Here is a 23,662-nt window from a genome sequence, read left to right on the forward strand (position 1 = left end):
TGATGCTCAACCAAGTGAGCGAGCCACTCTGGCCGGGCACTCTGTATGTCTTTGGATTGGAGTATTTAATCCACTTACATTTACATAATCATAACTACACTTAATGTAATTATTCCTATTTTATTTTTCATATTTTTAATTTTCCCCTTTCATCTTCTTAAAGAAGTCCCTTTAACTGTTCTTGTAATGCTAGCTGACTGATGAATTCCTTTAGCTTTTCTTGTCTGGTTAGCTCTTCATTTCTCCTTGGATTCTAAGTAATAGTCTTTCAGGATAATCTTGGTTGTAGGTCCTTGTTTTCATCACTTTGTTTCTAATCCCTTCTGGTATGAAAGCTCTCTCTTGATAAATCAGCTGACAGTCTTATTGGAGCTCCCTTGTATGTAACTCACTGCTTTTCTCATGCTGCTTTTAAGATTCTCTTTCTGGCATTTTAATCATGATGTGTCTTGGTTTGGGCCTCTTTGGGTTCATCTTATTTGGGTCTCTTTGCACTTCCTGGACTTGTATGTCTACCTCTTTCACCAGGTTAGGAAAGTTTTCAGTCATTATTGCTTCAAATATGTTCCCCATCACTTGTTCTCTGCTCCTTCTGGTCACTTACCCCTATGATGTAAATGTCCAGAGGTCACTTAAATTATCCTCATTAAAAAATAAGGTTTTTTTCCCTTTTGCTGTTCCAATTGGGTATTTTTTACTACCTTGCATTACAAATTGCTGATTCAATTCTCTGCTTATTGTGATCTGCTGTTGATTCCATCTAATGTAGTCTTCATTTCAGTTACTGTATTCTTCACTTCTGGACAGGTTATTTTTTATGGTTTCTCTCTCTTTCTGTAAGTTCTGAGTTATCTGTTCTTCCCCTAAACTCACTAAGCATCCTTACAAACAGTGTTTTTGAACTCTGTATCTGGTAGATTGTCTCCATTTTTATGTTCTTTTTCTGCAGTTTTGTCCTGTTCTTTCATTTGTCTGTCTCATTTTGGCAGCCTCCCTGCACCTCTTTCTATGTATTAGGTAGACCTGCTATGTCTCTCAGCCTTCACAGGGTGGCCTTATGTAGTAGGTGTCTTGTACAGGTCCAGTGGCAGACTCTCAGGCCACCTGAGCTGAGTGCTCCAAGGGTGTCCCTTGTGTGGGTTTTGTGTGCCCTCCTGTTGTTGAGCCTTGATTGTTGCTGGCATTTCAGTTGGTGGGACTGACCCTCAGGCTGACTGGCTGTGAGAATTGTACATGACAACAGCACATCAGCTGTTGTTCAGCAGCTGACCCCACAGAGTGGGATTTGCTTTGGTGGGGCTCTCATGCTTGCAGAGTCCACCCTTTGGGTGTGTCATTTGTGGAGCTAATTAGATCGTGGTCTGGTGTTGTCTGAAGCTGGCCACCAGATGTGCTGGTTCTGGACCTCTTGGGAGTTGTTCTGATATAGGCCCAGGGAAGTCACTGCCTATATCTGACCCAGGGCCACCTGGTAGGAGCTACAAAGTGATCTGTGGTTGGTAGTTGTCTATGCTGGGCTTGGAGGTGCCCTGAAGAGGCTAGATGCCACTAGTGCCAGGGGCCACTTAGGAAGAGGTAAAGGGCACACAGAAGTTAGAGGCAGTTTGGGGTCTGCAAATCTTTTGAGAGATTTTAAGTCCATTGTGTCGGCACAGGCTGGGTGCTTGTAAGAAACAGCTGCTAAAAGTAGTTCAGGATGGGGCAAGACTCCAGGAATCACCAGAGTGGAACCAGTGGTGTTAACTAAGTAGATGAACTCAGATATGGCACTCACCTGCACCTGATGGCTGTTGGGAGAGAGCTCAACAAAGGAACAGTGGTGCCTGCCAGGACTTCTGTCGGGGAGAGAGCTGCCCCTCCAGCCCTTGCCCTGAAGCCAGACAATTCAGTTTCTCCCCGCAAGCCCCCGGAGCTTTTCAAGCTTCTGTCCTTTCTCTGGAACTTAGGATGAGTGGAGTCTGTGCCTGGGCCCTTTAAGAGGACTACTGGGTTTACGATAGCCATCTGCCTCACCCGGATGGAATACCCACTGATTTTCACAGACACACATTGAGAGGATTCCTCTTCCCAGTACTGGTGCTCTGGGCTGGGGAGCCTGCTATGGGGCTGGGAATCCTTCCTGCTCAGAGAGGACCTCCGCAACGGAGATACCCATCTTGATACTTAACCACTACATGTGGGGAAGGCTCAGCCCATTTTGAGTCTCCATCCCTCCTACCAATCTTATTGTGGCTTCTTCTTTATATCCTTAGTTACAGGCGTTCTGTTCACCTATTCTTCAGGTGGTTCTCAAGGGTGGTGGTTCTATAATTTAGTTGCAATTTTGATGTAGTCATGGGAGGAGGTGAGCATAGTGTTTACTTCTCCATCTTGACTGAAAGTTGCTGGTAGTCCACTCTTTAAAAAAAACTGGCTTTGAAATCATTTTAAATTTATAGAAAAGTTGTAAAGACAGTACAGAGCAAGAATTCTCTTCCTTTATCCAACTTCCCTTAATTTTAACATTTTACATAATTATGGTACATTTGTCAAAACTATGAAATTAACACTGATATAATTTTTTGACTTATTTCCTTTTACTGTTCCAGAGTCCAATTTAGGATATCACATTGTCTTTAGTTCTCATGTCTCCTTAATCTTCTCTGATCTGTGACAGTTCCTCAATCTTTCCTTGTTTTTTTAGGTCCTTGATACATTTGAGTACTGGTCAGATATTTTGTACGATGTCCTTTTTAAAAAAATGTTTTCTTATATGTTTTCTTATGTTATGGATTTTTGGAAAGAATACCAGCATCGTGAAGTTCCCTTCTAATCATATTATATCACCACTTAATCATATTAAGTCACCACGATGACTTACTATTGGTGAAGTTAGCCTTGTACTTGGTTAAGGTGCTATTAGGTCTCTTTACTATAAGGTTACTTACTATTTTTTTCCTTTCCATAGTCTGTTCTTTGGAACTAGGTCACTAAACCCAGCCCATAATTAACAATAAGGGAATTAAGTTCTACCTCCTTGAAGGGAGTAGTTTACATGTTATAAGGAAGATTTCTCCAGTTCCTCCATTTATTTAATCATTTAATGGCATTGGCATGGACTCATCGATATTTACCTTATTCTTTAGGTTAAAATCCAATACTCTTACTTATTTTGTTGCTTAAATTGTTCCAGCTTTGGCCCTTGAGAGCTGTTTTAGGATAACAATCTCATGAAGGTAACTGACAATTTTGTAATACACCATATAGTAAGTAGTTTTTTTGGACACTGTAACAGGATATCAATTAATATATAATGAATATATCTTCAAGTCATGTATGGAAAAAATATCAACTGAAGACCAAGGTCAATTAAAAATAACATGATGTTTAGTTACGCTCTTTTTAAAAAATATATCTTTATTGATTTCAGAGAGAGGAAAGGAGAGGGAGAGAGATAGAAACATCAACGATGAGAGTCATTGATCGGCTGCCTCTTGCACGCCCCCGACTGGGGATCAAGCCCGCAACCCGGGCATGTGCCCTGACAGGGAATCCAACTGCCACCTCCTGGGTCCTAGGTCAAAGCTCAACTGCTGAGCCATGCCCAGCTGGGCTAGTTATGCTCTTTTTATTTAAGAAGAAAAACTGTGTGACACTCACATAGTCACAGATTGGAAAAATGCAATTATTTCCCTGACATTACAAGGAAAAAGTAAATAATAAACTAGTCAGAATTACTACAAAATTTAAAGCTGTAATTATTTCAATTATCTGCATTTCCTCATTTCTCTTTCATTCCTTAACCCCCAGAAATCTAACATCTGACACTATGGCAACGGCTCTTAGATCACAAAAGGTAATCTGCCAAAGCAAACTGTCTACTTTTAGTTCTTATCTAACTGATGTCTGTAGCACCTGGCACTCTTGACACTAGCTCCCTTAGGAAACCCAGTGTGTTCACCCTAAATATCACTCATGGCTCCTCATGGCTTCAACAATCACATCTAAAACTTGTATGTTCAGGTTTGATTTTTCCTTTGAACAACAGATCCTTTCATCTCACTGAACAGCATAAACCCACATCCTATGTCTATCTCCAACTTTCACCTTTTGCATACCTACCTCCTTTCATTTAATTACATCACCAACCAACTGCCCAAGAGGGGTATCTTGAATACATTCTAAAATCTTTCCCCCTTTCCTTCCCTTTTTGTAAATCTACTGCTGAATGTCTTCACTATTACTAAGTTAAAGCCCCTATAATATCTGGGTGGGACAATTTGCAAACTGGTCCACCTGATCTTTCTCTAATCCATCTATCATACAGTGATCAATATAAACTCAGAAAAATTGCTGTTCTGCTTTAAAATCCGTAACTTCCCATTGCCTATAGCGTAAGCCCCAAACTCCTTGGCATCTTATATAAACAAGAGGCTTTATGATCTACCTTTGCCTATCTTTCCAGCCTGATCTCCTGGGTCCCAGATCAGACTATTTACAGTTACCTAAACACAGTATCAGACCCAGAGAAGCTTATTTATGAAATATAGTCTTCACCTTCTATTCCTTGCATAATGAATCAAAACATTTTCCTAGCTCCTTTTACGTAAGTCCCTCTCTTTTGTGCTCCCCAAAACATGTTGTGAATATCTCAACTTTAGCAGCTATCAACAATTATTTGTATACATGTCTATGTTTTCTGATAAACTATAAATTCCTTGAGAGCAGAAATTGTATCTTATTCATGTATGTATTTTTTGCACTTGGAAAACAACAGATACAGAATAATTGCTGAAGCAACAGCTACTATCAAAACAGTTAAGGTTGAAAAATCTAATATATAAGGCTTTGCCTAAATAAAACAAGTTCTTATATTCAAAGTGATCCAAATAGAAGATACCTCATGATTTATTTAGTACTTTTAACTTATTGTCCTTAACTAAAAATCTTGTTCTCAACTGGTTTTAAGCAGATAGGTAAGCCAATTTTCATGTGTACCTGAAATAAAATTCCTATTAGAAAACAAGCCCCACTAATATCCACTTATCAACAATTGTGAAGAGGAGAGATTCCATGATACAGACCAATTAACAGAAGAATTTAAACTTGTGATATAATAAATAATACAGGGGTGGGCAACAGGTTTACAGTTGTTTATATGGAAAATAGTACAATAATTAATAAATAATACAAAAATAAACTGTTTCAGGACTCACAACCGTAAACCTACTTTTTGCCCACACCTGTATATCTGTTCTTGGTCTCTGATTCCCAGCATAGTTTCAAAAACCCTTGGAATTCCCTGAGTATAGGAGTGTCCTTGTTATAACAAAGAGGTAACTTAAGGTAGATTATGAGATAGCCTCAGAATGGGGGTTGGCCACTAGAAAAACCAACCACATGATTAGAGGGGTGAAACTTTGGGCCAGCCCAATCTACAGTGGATGGAGGGGAGTTACAGACTGCGTTCAAGTACATGGCCCATTCATGCCTATATAATGAAGCCCCAATCAAAACTCTGGACACACAGGCCTACTGGAGCTTCCTGATTGATGAATATAATGATGTGCTAGGAGGGCAACACATCCACAAAGAGAGGGCATGGAAGCTCTGTGTCCCCCTTACTGCCCAGACAATGCCCCATGCATCTCTTCAATTCCTAATCGATATCCTTAATAATAAAACTATAATCATAAGTGGTTTCAGTAAGTTCTATGATTAGTTCTACCAAATTATCAAAACTGAAGGATTGCAGGAAGCCCCAAATTTGTAGCTTGCTGGGCAGAAGTGTGAGGGAACTGGGGATGATGAAATTTTCGGCTGGCATCTTAAGTGGAGGCAGTCATCAAAGGATTTTTCTCTTAAGTTGTGAGGTCTTCCCTAACTGCAGGTAGTATCAGAAAAGAAATGAAGACTGGTGACAGAGAACTGGTGTCAGAACAGTGACTTCAGAGAGGTCTCAATGTTTTTGTGTTATTTTTTTAAAAGAGAAGGGCAAAAAGGGCAAGTTCTTGTTTTTAAAGCTGATATTTTTGCATTGGATAAATTTCCCTCTCACATTCCCTGAGGACCCTGAAATCCAGCCTCACATTCATACTCACTCCGACTCATTTATATGGCCTCTTGGGTGCCTTTAATGGCCATGTACATGTACATTCAACTACTTAACCTGTCATCTCGCCTCACCTTAACCTCAGTTTCTCCAACTCTTACAAGCTTCTTCTCACAACCCTTAAATTAGGGGCCTCAAACTCAAATGCTCTTTAGTGCTAGACACAACCTCTTAAATAGCTGAATTGGGCCATATATAACAAACAACAGGAAACTGATGGACTGTGGCAAACTGAAGAATGCATGCCCCAACTAAAGGGGGCTGGTGATGGATGCCACTATGAGACCCAGCCATTAATGTAATCCAGAATATGTTGATTGTTATCAGATGTTCCCAATTTTCACATTTCAGCAATTAACGTTTTAAAAACTGTAGGGAGCCCTAGCCGCTGTGGCTCAGTTGGCTGAGCATCATCCTATGTGCCGAAAGGCTGCCGGTTCGATTTCCAGTCAGAGCACATACCCAGGTTGTGGGCTTGATCCCCAGTAAGGGTGTGTACGGGAGGCAACCAATTGATGTTTCTCTCTCATATCAATGTTTCTCTCTCTCTAAAAATCAATTGAGAAGAATACCAGTATAATATGGAAGTTGTGTGAATTCATAAATGATTTTTCAAAGCACATTAATGTTTTGAAGCACCAAGTTAGCAGCAGAGCAAAGAATACACTAACAAAAACTAAATGCAGTAAACCATGAAGCAAAGCAGTTTTGTTCGGAATGGCAATGCATCCCACATTCTTCCTTATGGCTTCAACTGGTCACAAACTTACCTACAAGAACTAATTTTGTGGTTTTCACCAATCTTCACACAAAAGAAACAAACCAGGAAAATAAACCAGAACCAGCTATACCTGGCATCACTTCATTTATCTGCCAATGATACACTTTTGCGCCTACAACTGAGCAGCTTCATACCTTCTTTATAGCCCTTTCTATCAAGCTATCTTCCTATTTTCCTAAAAAGTTAAGTCCTCTGTTTACTATAATATTTTTTTAATTTATTAAACAATTTAACACATATTTTTAACTATAGCTGGTATATTTTAGAATTATTCTTTTTCTTGGTGCTCTGGTTACAAAGTTGCATAGGTTTTGAGAATCTCCTCCCAACTCTATCTTTCTCAGAAGCCATTTAATTTTTAGTGAATGATTCTGCCAAACAAGTTTTTTAAAAACTCATAGTGAAATGCCCATATCTCCAGCCCAAACATCTCTATTGAGCTCCAGAACTAGATACCCAACTGCCTGCTCGACACCTTCACTTGAATGTTCTAAAGGCATCACAAAGTTTATACAAACTAAAAAGCAAACTGTGCTCTCCCTAAATCTGCTCTTCCTGTCTTCTCTGTATTAAGGCAAAGCACCACAATCTCTCAAATGTCCACATAGAGTCTGCCCTCATCTAAGTAACATCATTTCATCTAGACTACTGCAGTTGCCTGCTGTAACTATTTTTATCCTCTACAATTCAATGTTCGCACATGAGCCAGAATGATCTTTAAAATCAATATTCCTCTGCCTCTTGCTGTTAGTATAAAAATCCAAAATCTTTAACATATGGTTTCTGGTTTCTTTCTTTCACCACAACTCTCTCACCATCTTTTTCTTTGTAGTCCCTCTTCTACCACAATGGTGGCTTCTCATCTTTCAAGTTTCAACTTTTTATCTCAAGCAATAGCTAATAATTCTTATCTAAATAGATACCATTTTCACCCCAATTATTCACCCTAACAATGTTATAGTAACTTAACAGTATTTTTCTCAATTATGCCATTATTTACATGCTTACCACTGTGTTATCTTTCTTCACTAAGCTGAAAGTTAATGAGGCCAGATATCATGTCTATTCTCTTTTCTATATGCCAGTGATTAGAAGAATGCTAGATGTTTTGAGATTCAATAAATAAATAAATGAGTCAATGAATGAAAATAAATAAGTGGAATTCTATTTACTGCTGCTCATCCTTCAGGTAACAGTTTAGGTCCCCTTTTCAGGGCAGCCTTGCTGAGTTAGGACCCCATTTCATGCTCTCATAGAACCCTGTACTTTAAAAATAAATAATAAATAAATAAATAAATAAATAAATAAATAAATAAATAAACATACATATACACACACACACCGCTTATAAAAATTTTAATGACATTTAATGTGTAATTATTTTGTTTATTACCCATCTCCTCCACTATAAGTTCCATGAGAACAATAAACCTATTATATCACAAGTACCTACAAAGTAGAATGTCTAGCAGATAGTAAATATTCAAAAACTGTTGATTAAATATTTGTCAAAAATTCACTGAGATGATTACTAGACTCATTGTGGTGATGACTTTGTAAGGTATGTAAATGTTGAATCACTATGTTGTACACCTGAAACTAATACAATACTGTATGTCAACTGTAATTAAAAATAAAATTTAAAAATAAACAAAATCTAGTAAGTTTAGCAGTACACATCTTACCTTCTCCAAGAGTATTATAATTAAATACTTTACTAAAAGGTCTCAGATTGCCTAGCTCTCTATCATTAAACAAACTTTAAAGATGTAAAAAACATTTTTGTTGAATGAACCCAATTAAAGTTTAAGATTTTTTCTCTCTTTATTACACTGTTAAAAACTAAAGAATACTCAGCTTTTCTACCAAGGCAGCGTTTATTTTTCAAAAGTTCATGAATAATGAAAATCAGGAACAAAAACTTGTTTTTGAGGGCTTTATCATTTCCTGAAATGCACAAGTTTTTAATCTTTTGGGTGAATAATACTAATTAATATCTGTGTGCTTACTATGTGTAAGTCACTTTGAAAAACACTCCTTATAATAACCATACTAATCCCATTTTATAGGAAGTGATATTGAAGCTTAAAAAGTTTACTTGGAGAATTTGATGAAATGTATGGATTTTCTCCTGAAACAATACACACTTTACTTACATCAGAGGTTCTCATGGACTTCCTAGAGTTATTTACAAACACTCAGGGTTGAAATCTTTGATTAAAAAAAACCTCCTGAGTTAGATATCTACGATTTTCAACTTATGTGCTGCAAGAGGCACACTGGTGTGCCGCAAGAATTTTTAAAACATGCAATACCTGATTATTTAGTCAGAGGCACTGACTTTTTACCCAACACAATAATAGCCATCCAGTGTGAATGAATAAAAATTATACCTATTTTTTTTGGTCAGACTGGCAAAATACAGTATTTTTATGTGTGCCATAAGATGAAAAAGGTTGAAAATGGCTGTTCCATATAAACAGGCAATAATTCCTCTTTCTTAATTTCTATCTTTTCAATTCTTAAAAGATACATTCTAGACATTACAAATGCATTATTTAAATTTGTTTCATGTCATTTTATATCCATTTGAAGCTGTTTGCATAGATACTTAAAGGTACTCTGCAAAATGAAGTTCCTCTGAATATTTAAATTTTATGAAGTTGATAATTTGAGTTATCAATTATTTGAATGCTTAGATTTTTATTGAGACATAAAGAATAAATACTCTTCCTATAACACAGAAGCATTTATAATTATTGGATTAGTGTATACAAAATATTCTGCATAGCTACTAACAGATATCTGTGAACCATTTCTCACTAAAGAAACTCTGTAATAGCCTACTTGCATAAGAAAAATATATCATTTTTCTTGGTTTCCAAAAGATGATTATTTCTTGTTTTGATAATGATCTCTCTTCTCAAAACTCAAAATTAATGCAAAGACAAGCCTTATCTTGTTTCTTACAGCTATTAAAAATGAGAACTTCGCCTTAGCCAGTGTGGCTCAGTTGGTTGAGCATTGTCCCATGCAACAAAGGGTCACTGGTTTGATTCCTGGTCAGGGTACATGCCCAGGTTGTGGGTTTGATCTCTGGATGGAGTGCATATAGGAAGCAACCGATTGGTATTTCTCTCTCCTTTTCTAAGTCAATAAAAAAAAATTTTTTAAAAAAGAAAAACAGAACTTTGAAGATAGCATTTCAAAATACATTTATAGAAACAAAAACCAGTAGATCTATTAAAAGTTCATGTACATGGCCCTGGCTGGTGCAGCTCAGTTGGTTGAGGGTCATCCCATGCACCAAAGGGTGAACGGTTTGATTCTCGATCAGGGCACATGCCTGGGTTGCAGGCTCAAACCCTAGTTACGGCGCATGCAGAAGGTAGCCAGTTGATGTATCGCTCTCACATTGGTGTTTCTCTTTCTCTCTTTAAAAATTAATAATCTATTCCTCTAACACAAGTTAACAGGCAACAAAATGACCCTCTTACCTGTCAAGGTCTGTATTGCCCTTTCACTGGAAGGCAGTGGCTCCTTTCTGTGAGGCCGATTTAGTGAAGTGTCCTGTGCAGAAAACAGTCCAGGGCTGTCAGTTAATTTCTTCCGGCCACTGGAGTTAGGGTTGGAAACTCTGCAGCTGCCTATTGCACTCGTGAAAAGGTTTGTATGTTCATCACTGCTGGCTGGATCAGAGTTGGGAGTGAATCCTCCAAGGGATAAACTGGGAGAACTTTCTGAACAGTCAATCTGTAAAGGTGTCTGCAATCCCAAGGCCAATGGACTAGATTCTGAAGGCTCTCGGTGGATCCACTGTTCTTCCCTGTTTATTAAGCTTTTTGAAGGAGAAAGATGAGGGCAGGACATATGACACCGGTGCTTTTCCTTATGTTTATATCGTTCTCCAACAGTATCCTTTCCAAATCGATAGCGCTTCAAAGTCTCCAGGACGGATCTGGAAGACCCAGTGTCCATGGAAACCTGGGGTTGCTCAGAACGGTGTTCTCTGTGTTTGTGGCGGTGCCTGTGTTTGTGCTCAACCATCCAACCATAGGCCATCTCAGGAGGGACACTAGGGTAGGTACTCATGGAAAGAAGGGGAGTCCTGCTGGTTGTAAGAAAGGCCTCCTGTCGAAGCAGCTTATGCTTTTTCTTATGGTATTTGGTGGGATTGAGTAGTAAATGACCAGCATGCATATAGGAAGGAGGTGGGAGTGGAGTGGTGAAAGAAGGAGATGGAGGAGGTGGATAAAGAGTGGGGGGATACCTTCCATAGTAACCTAGTCCTATGGGAGCAGCTGTAAGGGGTGAGGGAGAGTAAGGCATGCCATAAGAGGGATAGAATCCAGTACTAGAAAGAGGAAAACTAAGGCTATGCATAAAAGGCATTTCAGCCATTGCCTCTCTCATCTTAGGGGGTCTCCCTCTCTTCTTTTTTAAGTCAGGTTTTCGAATGTAGTGCAAAGGATCTAACGGGAAAGAAGGATGTGTATAAAAACTATTAAAGTTGATTCGAAAAATAGTTGGCAGGAGGTCTCGGGGGATAAAATGATGACTTCGATGGGTGATTCGAATTTCACTTAGACGACTTATTAATTCCTCCAGATCTGCAATAAAGTCTGGATCCTGTCTATTTCGGAGTTGGGGATATTTCTTTTTCCGTTTTCGTTTCTGCCTTTTCAACTTGTCGTAGCTGAGGTAATCATGATTCCTGCGCTTACATTTATGTTTATGTTTTTCTTTAAGACTGCTCAGAACTGTAGAGGTTTCAGGGGGAATCAGAGAAACATGCTCAAAGGAATGCCTCCTCTTTTTCTGCCCACAAAATTTCTCTGCCCTGTCTGATGTGCTGTTATTATCTGTTCCAATTCCACTATCACTGGGAATGGTCTCATCACTATGAGACTCACTAATGGGAGAAGGAGTAGCTTCTTTCAGAGATGTGAGTTCACTCAAATGTGAAGGAGAATTGGGCAACAAAGTAGGAGGAGATAATCGCCTCCTTCCCTTTGAGGCTTTCTTCATTGCAAGAGTCTGAATCATACTGCCCTGTCTGGAGTGTAAATGCAAATATGGCACTGAACTGGGTTCAACAAAGCCTGCATCACTACTTACAGGGCTCTGACCTCCACTAGTACCAGAAGACTGAGAGCAAATAGGTGATGGAAGAATCTCAGAACTACTAGCAGATGAAGGCAGTAAAGGGGGAAGGATCTGTCCTAATGCTGATCCAGCTGCCTGCTGAGCTGTTTGCTCAAGAACAGCAAGGCTGGTAGGGCTACCAGAAAGAATGCCATTTAAGACAGTTTTTGGTTTTCGACCCCTCCTCTTTCCTATGTAAATGGTTCCTTTCTTGCTGACATTTATCTGTTGGCCCAATTTAGAACCAAATGTGGCAGCAAGACTTGACACTGTATTATGGATTTTGGATTGCACTTTCCCTTTATTACTTGATTCTACGGAGCTTGAAAGAATCTGATTCAACAGTTTCTTTCTTTTTAAAGTCTTCATTTTATTTATTTTGCGGATAATTGTTTTCATTAATTGTCCATTGTTTCTCTTGATAATTGTTTTATCTGGTTCCATCTCAAGGTCATTCATACCACAGACAGTTGGCCTATGACTGTCATCTAGGTCATCTGGATCCTGAAGTTGATCCTCACTCTCAAAGAAATCACTGCTACTTCTATGGTTGTCACTTTCAGACTCTAGTTTGCTTGGACTTTCAGTGGCAACAAATGGAGCCACTGATAGTACAGGTGGCTTCATTTTGACTGGTGACCTCATTTGCCTCTTAGGTCTGCCTCTCTTTTTCGGGAAAGGAGACACAGACAGACTTTGTTTGAAGGAAGGAATTTCAATTTCTGGTTGTAAAATTGGGGGTTCTTGTTCTTCCTTAGACTGCAAAGAAAAAACTTTAGAGGCAGGGATTTTTAAAGTCCTCTTAGGTGGACCTTCCAGTTGAGGCATCTCTTTAGATTTAGGTCTTCCTCTTTTGGGCTTATAAATATCAGACAAAAGGTCACTAGAGACACACATACTGGAGGATAGTTTGTGAGTAGCAAAAGACTTATGAGATGGTTTTTCACTGTCAGTTAAGAGAGCAAGAGATGGAGTTGTAGATTTGCTCAACTTTGGCAATCGGCGTTTCAGGAAATCATGATCTACAAATGAAGATGGTCCAATACTTTTCATAAACTTGGCTGGCTCAGAATTACTATTTGATAGTGAGCTACATGAAACATTTTTAAAAAGCTCTGCTCTTTCTAATTCTAGCCCTTTTGGGGACCGGCATGTGCTTCTTGCCACCACTTTAGTCCACCGAGGTTTTCTTCCTTTCCTTTTTTTTAATGGTTTGGACTGCAAACTAGTGCTTAGGCTGTCAGCAACTTGGCAGTGTTTGTCAGAGGCAGTTACTGCACCAAGTTTTAGAAAGGGCTTGTTACTAAATAAACTAGTGAAGTTAACAATTGAAGGGGTAATTGTATGAATACTGGATTCAGAAGTCAAACTTGGCTTTTTTCCCAGAGAAGAGCTTATTCTTGGAATATCTATATGTGTAGTTTTTGAATCATTTAGCTCTTTATCAATCCCTTTACATTCAATATTCATGCTATGACCCACAGACCTGTGACCAACGTTCAAGTGGGTACTTTCAGAAGTAAATTGGTTCTTTCCACCAGATTCAGAAATTTCTTCCATTAGTTCTGTGGAAGGACTTAAAAGTAATGAATTAGGAGCCAAATGTAGTGAAGTTTCAGGGGGACTTCTGGTTAAAGGATTAACAGATACAGTAGGTGACGGGGAAGGGAGAGTGCTTTCTCCTACTGCACTAAAAGGGGATTTAGCTGTAGATGCATCAGAAGCACCTCCCATTTGAAAGTCTGGAGAAGTGCAATATACGGGAGGTTGCTTTTCATGCTTTGAGGTTTCATATGACCCCCTTTCACTGGATGAGAAACTATCTTGCTGAATGCATGTTCCTTCATTAAACATTTCTTTCTCCAAATTCATGATTTCTTTTCGAACTGAGAACTTTTCCAATATGCTTTCTTTACTTTGTCTTATAACATTCTTCTCAAAAGTTTTGCTGGTGGCACTGTCTTTCAGGGATTCAGAAAGTTCCTGACTTTCATGACTCTTGATGTTTGTACTACAAGAAGCCTTAAGTGATTCCTGAGTGGAGAGCAATGCTTCAGCTTTAAGGTTTAGGGCATCTTTACTGACTAGTCCTGCCATAGGACAACTCACTAGTTTCTTTCCAATGTCCTTATTAACTAATCCCATTGTTGAATTTGCTACAATCTTCTTTGCACAGTCCTTGGCCACTAGGCCAACAGTAGAACCCAACTTCTTTCCCAAGTCTTTATTAACCAGTCCAACCACAGTGCCAAATCCTAACTTCTTTCCAGATTCCTTATTCACTAAACCTGGAACAATACCAATTCCTAGCTTCTTTCCTGAATCCTTGCTCAGCAGTCCTACTGTAGTGATAGTCCCTGGCTTTTTGCCTAAGTCTTTATTAATGAATACCGCTGTAGTGCCAGTTCCTAGTTTTTTCACAGAGTCCTTATTGACCAATCCTACTGTTGCATTAAACACTGGCTTTTTCCCAGAATCTTTAGTTACCAATCCAACTGCCGTGCTGATAGCTGGTTTTTTTATTAAGTCCTTATGTATTATGCCAGCTACAGAGCCAACACTTGCTTTCCTGATCAAATCCTTGCTAACCAATCCTGAAATAGTAGTACCAGTTGCTAACTTCTTCGGTTTTGTCTTGGAAGACTTGGAGGGGGGACAAGTTGCAATAAGCTGTGCCAACTTTTCTGTTACACTTGTTCCTCCGTTAAGTAATGTTTTGTTCTTTAAGTCAGGATCCCGGCTACCAACAAGAGTAGATGATGTTGCATTAATGTAATCTGTCATTTCTGAGTGTACTGGAGAAAGCTTCTTAGACAAAGAATTGTTTTCTCCCTGTGAATGAAGATGGATGCTTTCTTCAGATTGGCATTGAATGGCTGAAACATCACCTGATTTCTTGTACAACTTTGAAGGGTCCTAAAATTTGAACAAGAAAAAGGTTTCAGAGAGGACAAACTTTCTATCACTTCAACTTAGTATTATAATCAAACAAACTTATTGATCACATGTCAGATATAAGACAGGCAATAGTCCTTTTAAAGAAAATCTAACTGAACTAGAATAAGTAATCCTAAAATTTATATAGAGTCACAAAAGACCACGAGTAGCCAAAGCACTCTTGAGAAAAAAGAACAAAGTTGAAGATATCACACTCCCTGATTTCAAACTAATATTACAAACCTAACAATAATAAAAAAGTATGGTACTTGCACAAAAACAGACACATAAATCAATTAAACAGAATACAGAGCCCAGAAACGAATCCACATGTAGATGGTCAATTAATCTACAACAAAGGAGGCAGGATATACAATGGAGAAATGATAGTCTCTTCAGATACATGATACATGGACAGACACATGGGGAAAAAAGGAACATATGATGCTTGAACCTTATAATGTTTCATACTTGAAAAGACTAATTTTTTCCCTTGGTTATTTTATTTAGAAGAACATTACTGAGATACAATTCACATAGCATAAAATTTACCCTTTTAAAGCACAAATTAAGTAATTTTTAGTATATTCACAGAGCTGTGCAACTATTATTGGTGGAAGTAGAGTTCTTGGGGTGCCACAAGGAAAATAATTTCCTCAGACCCCCACGGGAGGATGGGGTTTCATGGAAAGCTTTATTGATGATGTATAATTAAGGGGGTTCCCCTCCAAGGTCCCATCTCTGTGTGTCTCACCATGGAAGAAGTCCAATCTTGTCTTCAGCAGGGCCAGAATAAAGGCCACTGCCCATAGTTTCTGTTCCATATTAAAGCCAGTCCAGTCCAGCATCCTACATATGGAGTCTGCATGACTATGGGCCATGCAGCTGCTTTAAGGCCACATGGCTATGGAGAGAGACCAGGTGAGTATATGTGGGCCACGTGAGTGTGGGTCACGGATCAAGAGAACAAGAGCAGAAGAGCAAGCATGAACAAGAGCCAGAGAACAAGAAAGCTCCTTTGTCTGGGGATTTTAACATTCCAAGATTTCCTGTGCTTCCAATGGGGTCAACTCTCTAGCCAATCCATTGTTCCCCGGGCTAGAACGACAAGCAAGCACCTTCCCTGTGGCACCCCAACTTCACTGTGCATGTGCCCATCTTCCCCTTTGTTCGATCCCTTCCCCCAGTGATCTGTAGGGAATGAACTGGTGATTTATGAAGCTGTAATTTCCTGGTGAAGCTGCCCAGCTGACTATGCTTATAATGTCTGGCCTCCCCTTTGCTCTTTTCCTATTCACTACCTAGCTAACAATGGTAGCACAACCATCACCAATAATTTTATAAGGCTCCCTAGTTATTTTTGCATATGTATACTTCCAGATGACTTTGAGCTCCATCTGAAAGTTTTTTTTAAAAAAACTCTAAATGGTTTTAACTTTGTATTATTAATATAGGGGAAAAAAAATCTCAACATCAACTTTAGCTCACAATAACAAAGTAAATTTATTTACTTAGTCAAGCTTTTTGGTGTTATTGGATATTTGTAATTTTATTCATATAGATCCTAAATATTTGCAGTCAAGTTTATTTCTAAATATCTCATAAATACTGTTGTTACTTTTGTGAATAAATTTTTTGGTTATATTTTCTAGCTCTATAAACTGATGATATTCAAGAACACTACTGCCCGGCCGGGCGTGGCTCAGCGGTTGAGCGTCGACCTAGGATCCAGGCGATCGGGGTTCGATTCCCGGTCAGGGCACATGCCCGTGTTGTGGGCTCGATCAATGACTCTCTCATCACTGATGTTTCTCTCTTTCTCTCCCTCTCCTTTCCTCTCTCTGAAATCAATAAAGATATATTTAAAATTTAAAAAGAAAAGAACACTACTGATTTAATTTTAATTATTATTTTTTAGTCCTCACTCGAGGATATATTTTATTGATTTTTAGAGAGAAAAGGACACAGAGAGAGAGGGAGAACCATAAATGTAAGAGAGAAACATTGATCAGTTGCTTCCAATACGTGCCCCAAGCAGGGATCAAACCTGCAACCTAGGTATGTGCCCTGACCAGAAATCAAACCCACAACCTTTTTAGGTATATGGAATGACTCTCCATTCAACTGAGCCACTCAGCCAGGGCCTAATTTTATTTACTTCATAATCTTAAATTCTTCCTCTATCAGGAATTCATTTTTTCAGCAAATAGGTATTAAGCACCTACTATTTAAGTGCTAAGAATAACAGCAGTGGAAAAAAATCCCTTTCACCATGAAGATTTCATTCTAATGCATGAGAGGGGTAGAGGTATTAAAAGATAAGTGAAATATGCTATGAAGAAAGTCAGAGCATGAAAAAAGGAGAGACAAAAACTAGGGTTGGTAGAGAACTAATCAGATGGTTTTGGCTCTGACTGAATAAAAGAAGCCTTAAATATAATTTATAGTATTTTCCAATGGCTGGATAGGAGCTCTTTCTGACCATGTTGCACATGGAACCCAGAATACTTTGTATTTATTTGAGGTCAATAAATGGGGGGGGGGGGGGCGGCGGAAGACTAGGGTTAAAAAGGATTTGCAATTTTAGAATAGGTTGCCAAAAGATTACATTTACAGAGAAATCCAAAGGAGGTAAAAGAGGGATCTAAGTAGCTACTGAGAAAAGAACAATACCAAACACAGGAAACAGAAAGACCAAAGGCTCTCAGGCAGGAGCTTATCTAGCATATTCGAGGATTCCAGGTTTGCTAGAGTAATCAAGGGAAGAGTAGTCAGACAAGAGGTAGGGGAAGAGATGTTTTTTAGTCTAAGAGAGGGGAAGCTGTTGGAACGTTTTATGCAGAAAAGGTGTGTGACCTAATTCTTCATTCAACAAGTATTGGGCGACTACTCATTGCTGGAAATACAACCAAGAAAAATAAGGACAAAAATCTCTGTTCTCACGAAGCTTACATTTTAGAGGGAGAGAAACACAATAAAGAAAAACAGTAAATTTAAAAAATATTTTTTGTTAGAAGGTGATAATTGCTATGAGAAAAACAGGAGGCAATTGAGAGTGTTAAAAGAGAGAATGTAAAACTTGAATTCAGTGACTGGGCTAGGCCTCACCGATCAGCAAAGGCAAGTGAGGAAGTTAATAGAAACATCAATAATGCTACTGTAGCAGAACTTAAGCACTTGACTGGGGAGACTAACATAACAATATGTAATCAGAGAGGGCTAGTTAGATCATGGAGGGTCTTTAGGCCATTATAATGGCTTGTGCTTTTACTCTGAATGAAATGGGGAAGCACTAAAAGTTTTTAAGAAGAGTGACATAATTTCACTTGCATCCTTAAACAGTCCCTCCCTCTGTTAGGTAGGTAAGTAGCTAGTTATTAACAAAGGAAGGGAGCAAATGGAATCAGACATTAAGGCCAATAAACTAGGGAAATGAATCCGACACTAAGCCTGATTCACTAGGAAGCCACAGATTTCACAGGCTTCCCAGGGGACAGCTGCATCCTCTGCTGAGGTGACTTAATCTCCAAACCGGGCAAGAAGAATCAGCTAAGGGTGATGAGCCGGGATTACTGAGGGAAGAATAAAAACAGCAGGGGAAATTCCTTTGCTAGGTGTACGCACAGTAGGAGCCAAGATGGCGCACGGGGAGGTAAGCACACATGCAGTAGAAACCAGATGAAGCACCAAAACTTTGGGGCATGCACAGTAGGAGCCAAAATGGCAACATAAAGGGGTGGAGTCTAGTCTGGAAAACCTGAGAAAAAGACCAAATTGATTAGCTGGAGGTACAGCACAAGCTCACAGAAGGATTAGGAACTAGATTAGTTAGTTTGAAAGGAAGCTTGCTCTCCCCCAAACCTGAGTAATATAATCAAGGCTTAACAAAGGTTGTCTGGGTAGCACATGTTCACCCACTGGTTTGTTCACTCTCTCCCCATAGGAGCCGAGTGGGTCTGGCAGCAGCATAACTCCAAGCATGGACCTGGGCGCCGCAGCAGAGCACAGCCAGGCACAGAGACTAAACTGGTTGGATGGAGACAGAGACTGAGCTGGACTAAAGTTTGGAATGTACTGAGCTGCACTACGGGTACCCTGCTGATGCGAGGACAATGGCACAGAATTTCTGGGCCCTGGTCCTCCGGGGCTTCCCCCACAGCTAGAAGGAGCTTAGCCATATGGTTTTGGATAAGACACCCGGCAACTGGGGACAGTCTTTATTTTTGCTTCAATAAATCTTACCACTACACTTCATCCTCCTATGTGTGGGTCCTAAATGCTTTTCTCGTGACTCCGCAGAACAGCCCTATTTCCACCCGCAACACCTCTAGCTGCTCACTTCATAAAGCTATAGGGATTCAAAGGTAATAGAATAAAGTCTTGTTAGCAAGCTACAGTAATCTTGACAAGAGATGATGGTGACTTGGACTACGGTAAAAACAGTGCAAGTGATTAGAACATAACAGAGACTGTGGTAGGAGGAAGATTAAAAATGACTATCAGAAGCTCAGTTTTAGACAGATTCTGTCTGAAATGCCTTCTAATCATCCAAATAAAGGAAGTCTGAACAGGAAGATTCAAATTAGGAAGACAACAGCATACAGACATTTTAAACCTTGAGACTGGTTGATACAATCAGGTGAGGGTGAACACAAAAGAGTACAAGACTAAAGACTAACTTTGAAGGGCACTGCAACATTAAAAAAAAAGATCAGGAAGATGAAGAAGAACCAGCAAAGACTGCGGAATCAGAGGGTTAACAAGGAAAAGTAAAATAAAACATACAGTGAATGAGTGTGTGATACCTTGAAACTTAAGTGAAGGATAGACATACTTCCAAGAGTGTCGATTGACAGATCAAAAAAAAATGAGAGCATATATTTGTATGTTGGACTTAAGCATTGGTAACCATGTAACAGTAGTTTCTGTAAAGTGCAAGAGCAAAAACCTGATTTGGAATGTGTTTAAAAGAGAATGGGCAGAGGGAAATCTAAAACCATGTAAAGAACAGCAGGGAAACAGAAATGGGAATCAGAGCTAGAAGAGAAAGTGGAATCATAGTTTTTAAATGTGGAAAACGACGGCATCTTTTAAATTTTCAAAGGAAATACAGCAGTGAAAAAAGAAATGAAAAGCCACACACTCCTGAAGTTTAATGCATATGTGTATTTGTCTATGTATAATATCTCCTAGACAGCTACCCAGGTTCTAATGGAATTTACCGAATCATTTCATGGTTTATCCTGATAAAGTCTAATAACGCAACTATTGTTTCCATGACAAACATCCTATATCAACTTTATATGAAATCTAACAAGTACTTTTACTCTATATATATTGAAATTTTCTATTGTTTCTAAAAATGTCCTTATGCTGTTAAAAATTAATCTAAATCAAAATTCGTACCTTCATCTTTGAAGATACCAATTACGCATATGTTGTACTTCTTCCCCCCCTTTCCCATATATATCACACCTCTCCATCCTTTTGAACTTTGTTCACTTCCATTTTGTTCTTTCTTTTCCACAGTTTTCACATGTGCTAATTTCACTTTCATATAACTAATTTTATTCTTCTCCTTGTCTCCTAGGGGGCCTTTAGATATCTCATCTGTTTTCTGTGTTCTCTTATTACTGTTTCATTCTTCATCCTTTTTGTGAAGGTGACTTTAAATTTTTGTTAATTCCCAGCAAAATATCTGGAAGCAGTATCCTTGCTACATCTGCAATCTATTCGGCTAAACATGTCAGTTAGGAAAGCTCTGTTTTGAACTGACAGTTAATTCTTTTATTTCCTAACTTTCTTTAGTTGATACTTAAAGGCCTGATTTTGTTTAACTGGCATTCCTTTGTCTAATCCGTATTGTTTCTTTTAGATTTCCTGTCTTTGATATTCTACAGATTCACTAAAATGTATCTCAGTAAAGACATAGCTTTATCAATACTTCTCAGAATTAATCAATACTAATCAATTCTAGAAAATTATCCTTCAAATATTACATCTCTTCAATTTTTCTACAGGATGCCAATAATAATATACTGGATTTCCTAGTACCATCTTTTATCTTCTCTTATTCTTTCTACCATATTTGATATCTCTGGCTCCGCTACATTCTAGGTAAATGTCAACAAATGCATTTTTCATCAAGAAAATATAATTTTCATAGAGAAAATATATTTCATTAGCTTCTTTTGAAAATTTGGTCATTTTTAAAAGGCTAATTGTTATCCCTTGCTTATTACTCCTTTAAGTCTTATAATCATTTCTAATGCAGTTACTTAATATTCTTTATACAACTGATTATCTAAAGTTCTTCTAGAACCTAATCCTGCTGTTAATTGTGTGTGCTGATTGCTGCTGCTCATGGTAACTCTTTTATTTATTTTTTATTCTGAGCTTCTCTAAGAGGTGTTTAACTGAGGGTACAGACCCTAAAAAAAAACAGTTCCAACTCCCTACCTTGAGTGGGCTTAAAATAAAATGTAGGTAAATTGTAAATTCTCTGGATAGAACAATTTTTTTCTGGGAAAAAGGTAAAAAGAAATTATATATATGAAAAGACTGAGATGTCGCTTTTTAAAATAACAAAAAGAAAAAAGCCAATGAACTCAAAATAAATATGAACAAAGATATGCACAGACCATTCAAAGCAGAGAATTAAATAGAAAAAGAAAAAAAGGAAAAAAATGTTCAAACTCACTACACTAAGGGAAGAAACATATGTTCAAATTAGGGATTTCACACAGGGTATCTCCAAAACATGTATACACACTTTAATAGCTGATAGCTCAATTGCTGTTTCTTTCTTTTCTGCCAGACTAAGCTTTGAACAAAGGAAGTTCATCCTAAAATACTACTGGAAGTTTGAAAATGCAGTTGAAGTACGAACATTGCCTTTATAATTATTCAAATTCTGTATTCATTTTTTTGGGATACAGAGTGCCCCCCCAAATGTATATACACTTTAACCAGCTGATAACTCACTTAATTTTCACTCCTTTTCAGGTTTAACTCATTTGAAATAATGGGCAAAGCCAGACTAAGCTTTATCCACTATTCTTTTTTATGGGGATACATAAAAGATAAAGTTTACGTTACAAAACAAACAACAGTTGATGAATTGGGGGCGCACAAATACTGAACAAAATGATTCTTGATGTTTGCAATTCCGCTGCTTTGTGTTATTAGCAGTGCCTGGACCAGAAGACTCACCAGTTTGAAAACAGGTGTTGACAAAAAAAAAAATTACTCATTTCTGTAGATTCTTTTAAATTTTGAAAATGAACTTACGTTAATAAACACTGACTTTATAATCATTCAAAGGTGTATACATTTTTGAGGGACACTCTGTATTTTGCCATTATTAGGACGAGTGCCAAGTAGTACAGGAGAATAAGTAAATGATACCTCTATAAATATATTCACAGAATATAATTAAAGAGCAAGGTACAAACAGGGAGACAGGAAAAGGTTAAAGCTACAAAAATATTTTTAAATAACTCCTTTTAAAAGATATTATAAGTACTTAGAGGTAGATTTTTGCCAAGTTTGGCTTAGTCTCAGGAAAGCCAAACAACTAAATGTTTACTTCCATTTCTGGTATCACAAAACCTGTGAGTAATCAACATGATAGAATAGATTACTACAAATTATAATCAGTTTAACATTGTCAGTAATAAAACCAAGATATGACACTCAGATTTATGGTATTATTTGCATATTCACTTTCTATTAAAGGTAAGCACTCTAGCTGAAACATGGAGTGAATAATTTCCTTATGGGCATAATGTGTTAACATTCCTTCCTTCCTTCCTTCACTCATCTCACCCCAGGATATTTTTTTCCATTGCTTTTCAGAGAGATTGGAAGGGGAAGAGAGAGAGAGAAACATCAGTGTGAGAGAGACACATCAACTGGGTGCCTCCCTCACCCACCCCAACTGGGGCCGAGGGTAGAGCCTGGAGCCAACGTATGTGCCCTTGGCCAAAATCGAACCCGGGGCCCTTTAGTCTGCAGGGCAACATTCTAACGACTGAGCCAAACTGGCTAGGGCCAAAATGTATTAACATTTAATAAATAAGCTGAGGTATATGTATTATTGCAAAAGTGAAATGCTGAAACAGTTATGATCATAAATGTTACTAATTTCATGTTCTAAAGCAAGAACTATCAAACAGTTAAGTAAACAAGAAAACAGACCAACAATATAAATATTAAGAGTATGTTATCTAAATCAGTGTGAATATTATTTTAAGATTAAATAAAATAAATGCTAATAAAATTTAAATAATCATAAGACAATAAAGAACAGCATTTATATAATCATAATCTTCCTAGAACTTCAGTACCCTAAGCTAAATAACATTAAACATATTAACTTTTAAGCGAAATATTTTACTCTCTTTAATCTTTCAGAGTCAAGAAAAATTCCTATTTGGGAATTCTTCACATTGTGTAAAAATTACTTAAAAGCAAGACGTTAACTTAGCTCAAATTTTCAAGAGGGAAATTCTAAAATAAATAATCTTTAACCCATAAGAAATCAGCTTTGATCTGGACATAAGGAGTAGTATAAAAAAAGGAGAAAATGTCAAAGGAAAACCAAATGTCCAAAACAAGAGTTGTTTTCACTCAATACAAAAACATCAAATGCTTTAAGAGGTATTTATGGATATAATTCATGAGGCCCAAAATCCGAATAAACTTTT

The 23,662-nt window shown here is 38.0% G+C and overlaps 1 protein-coding gene across 6 annotated transcripts in view; it reads right to left on the reverse strand.

Moving 5' to 3' along the window:
• ASH1L (ASH1 like histone lysine methyltransferase) overlaps positions 1–23,662 on the reverse strand; it is a 108,170-nt gene that overhangs the window by 66,851 nt on the left and 17,657 nt on the right. For 5 of the 6 annotated variants that reach the window (XM_016221375.2, XM_016221377.2, XM_016221374.2 and 2 more), the window contains one exon: positions 10,370–14,933. In XM_016221375.2, coding sequence (XP_016076861.2) covers positions 10,370–14,933 — 4,564 coding nt within the window. Of the gene's footprint in view, positions 1–4,056; positions 4,102–7,347; positions 7,353–10,369; positions 14,934–23,662 lie in introns of all 6 variants that reach the window. The other variant, XM_087828264.1, reaches the window with a different exon arrangement.

Source organism: Miniopterus natalensis, chromosome 19 (genome assembly GCF_054644295.1).
Source record: "Miniopterus natalensis isolate mMinNat1 chromosome 19, mMinNat1.hap1, whole genome shotgun sequence".
NCBI lineage: Eukaryota > Metazoa > Chordata > Mammalia > Chiroptera > Miniopteridae > Miniopterus > Miniopterus natalensis.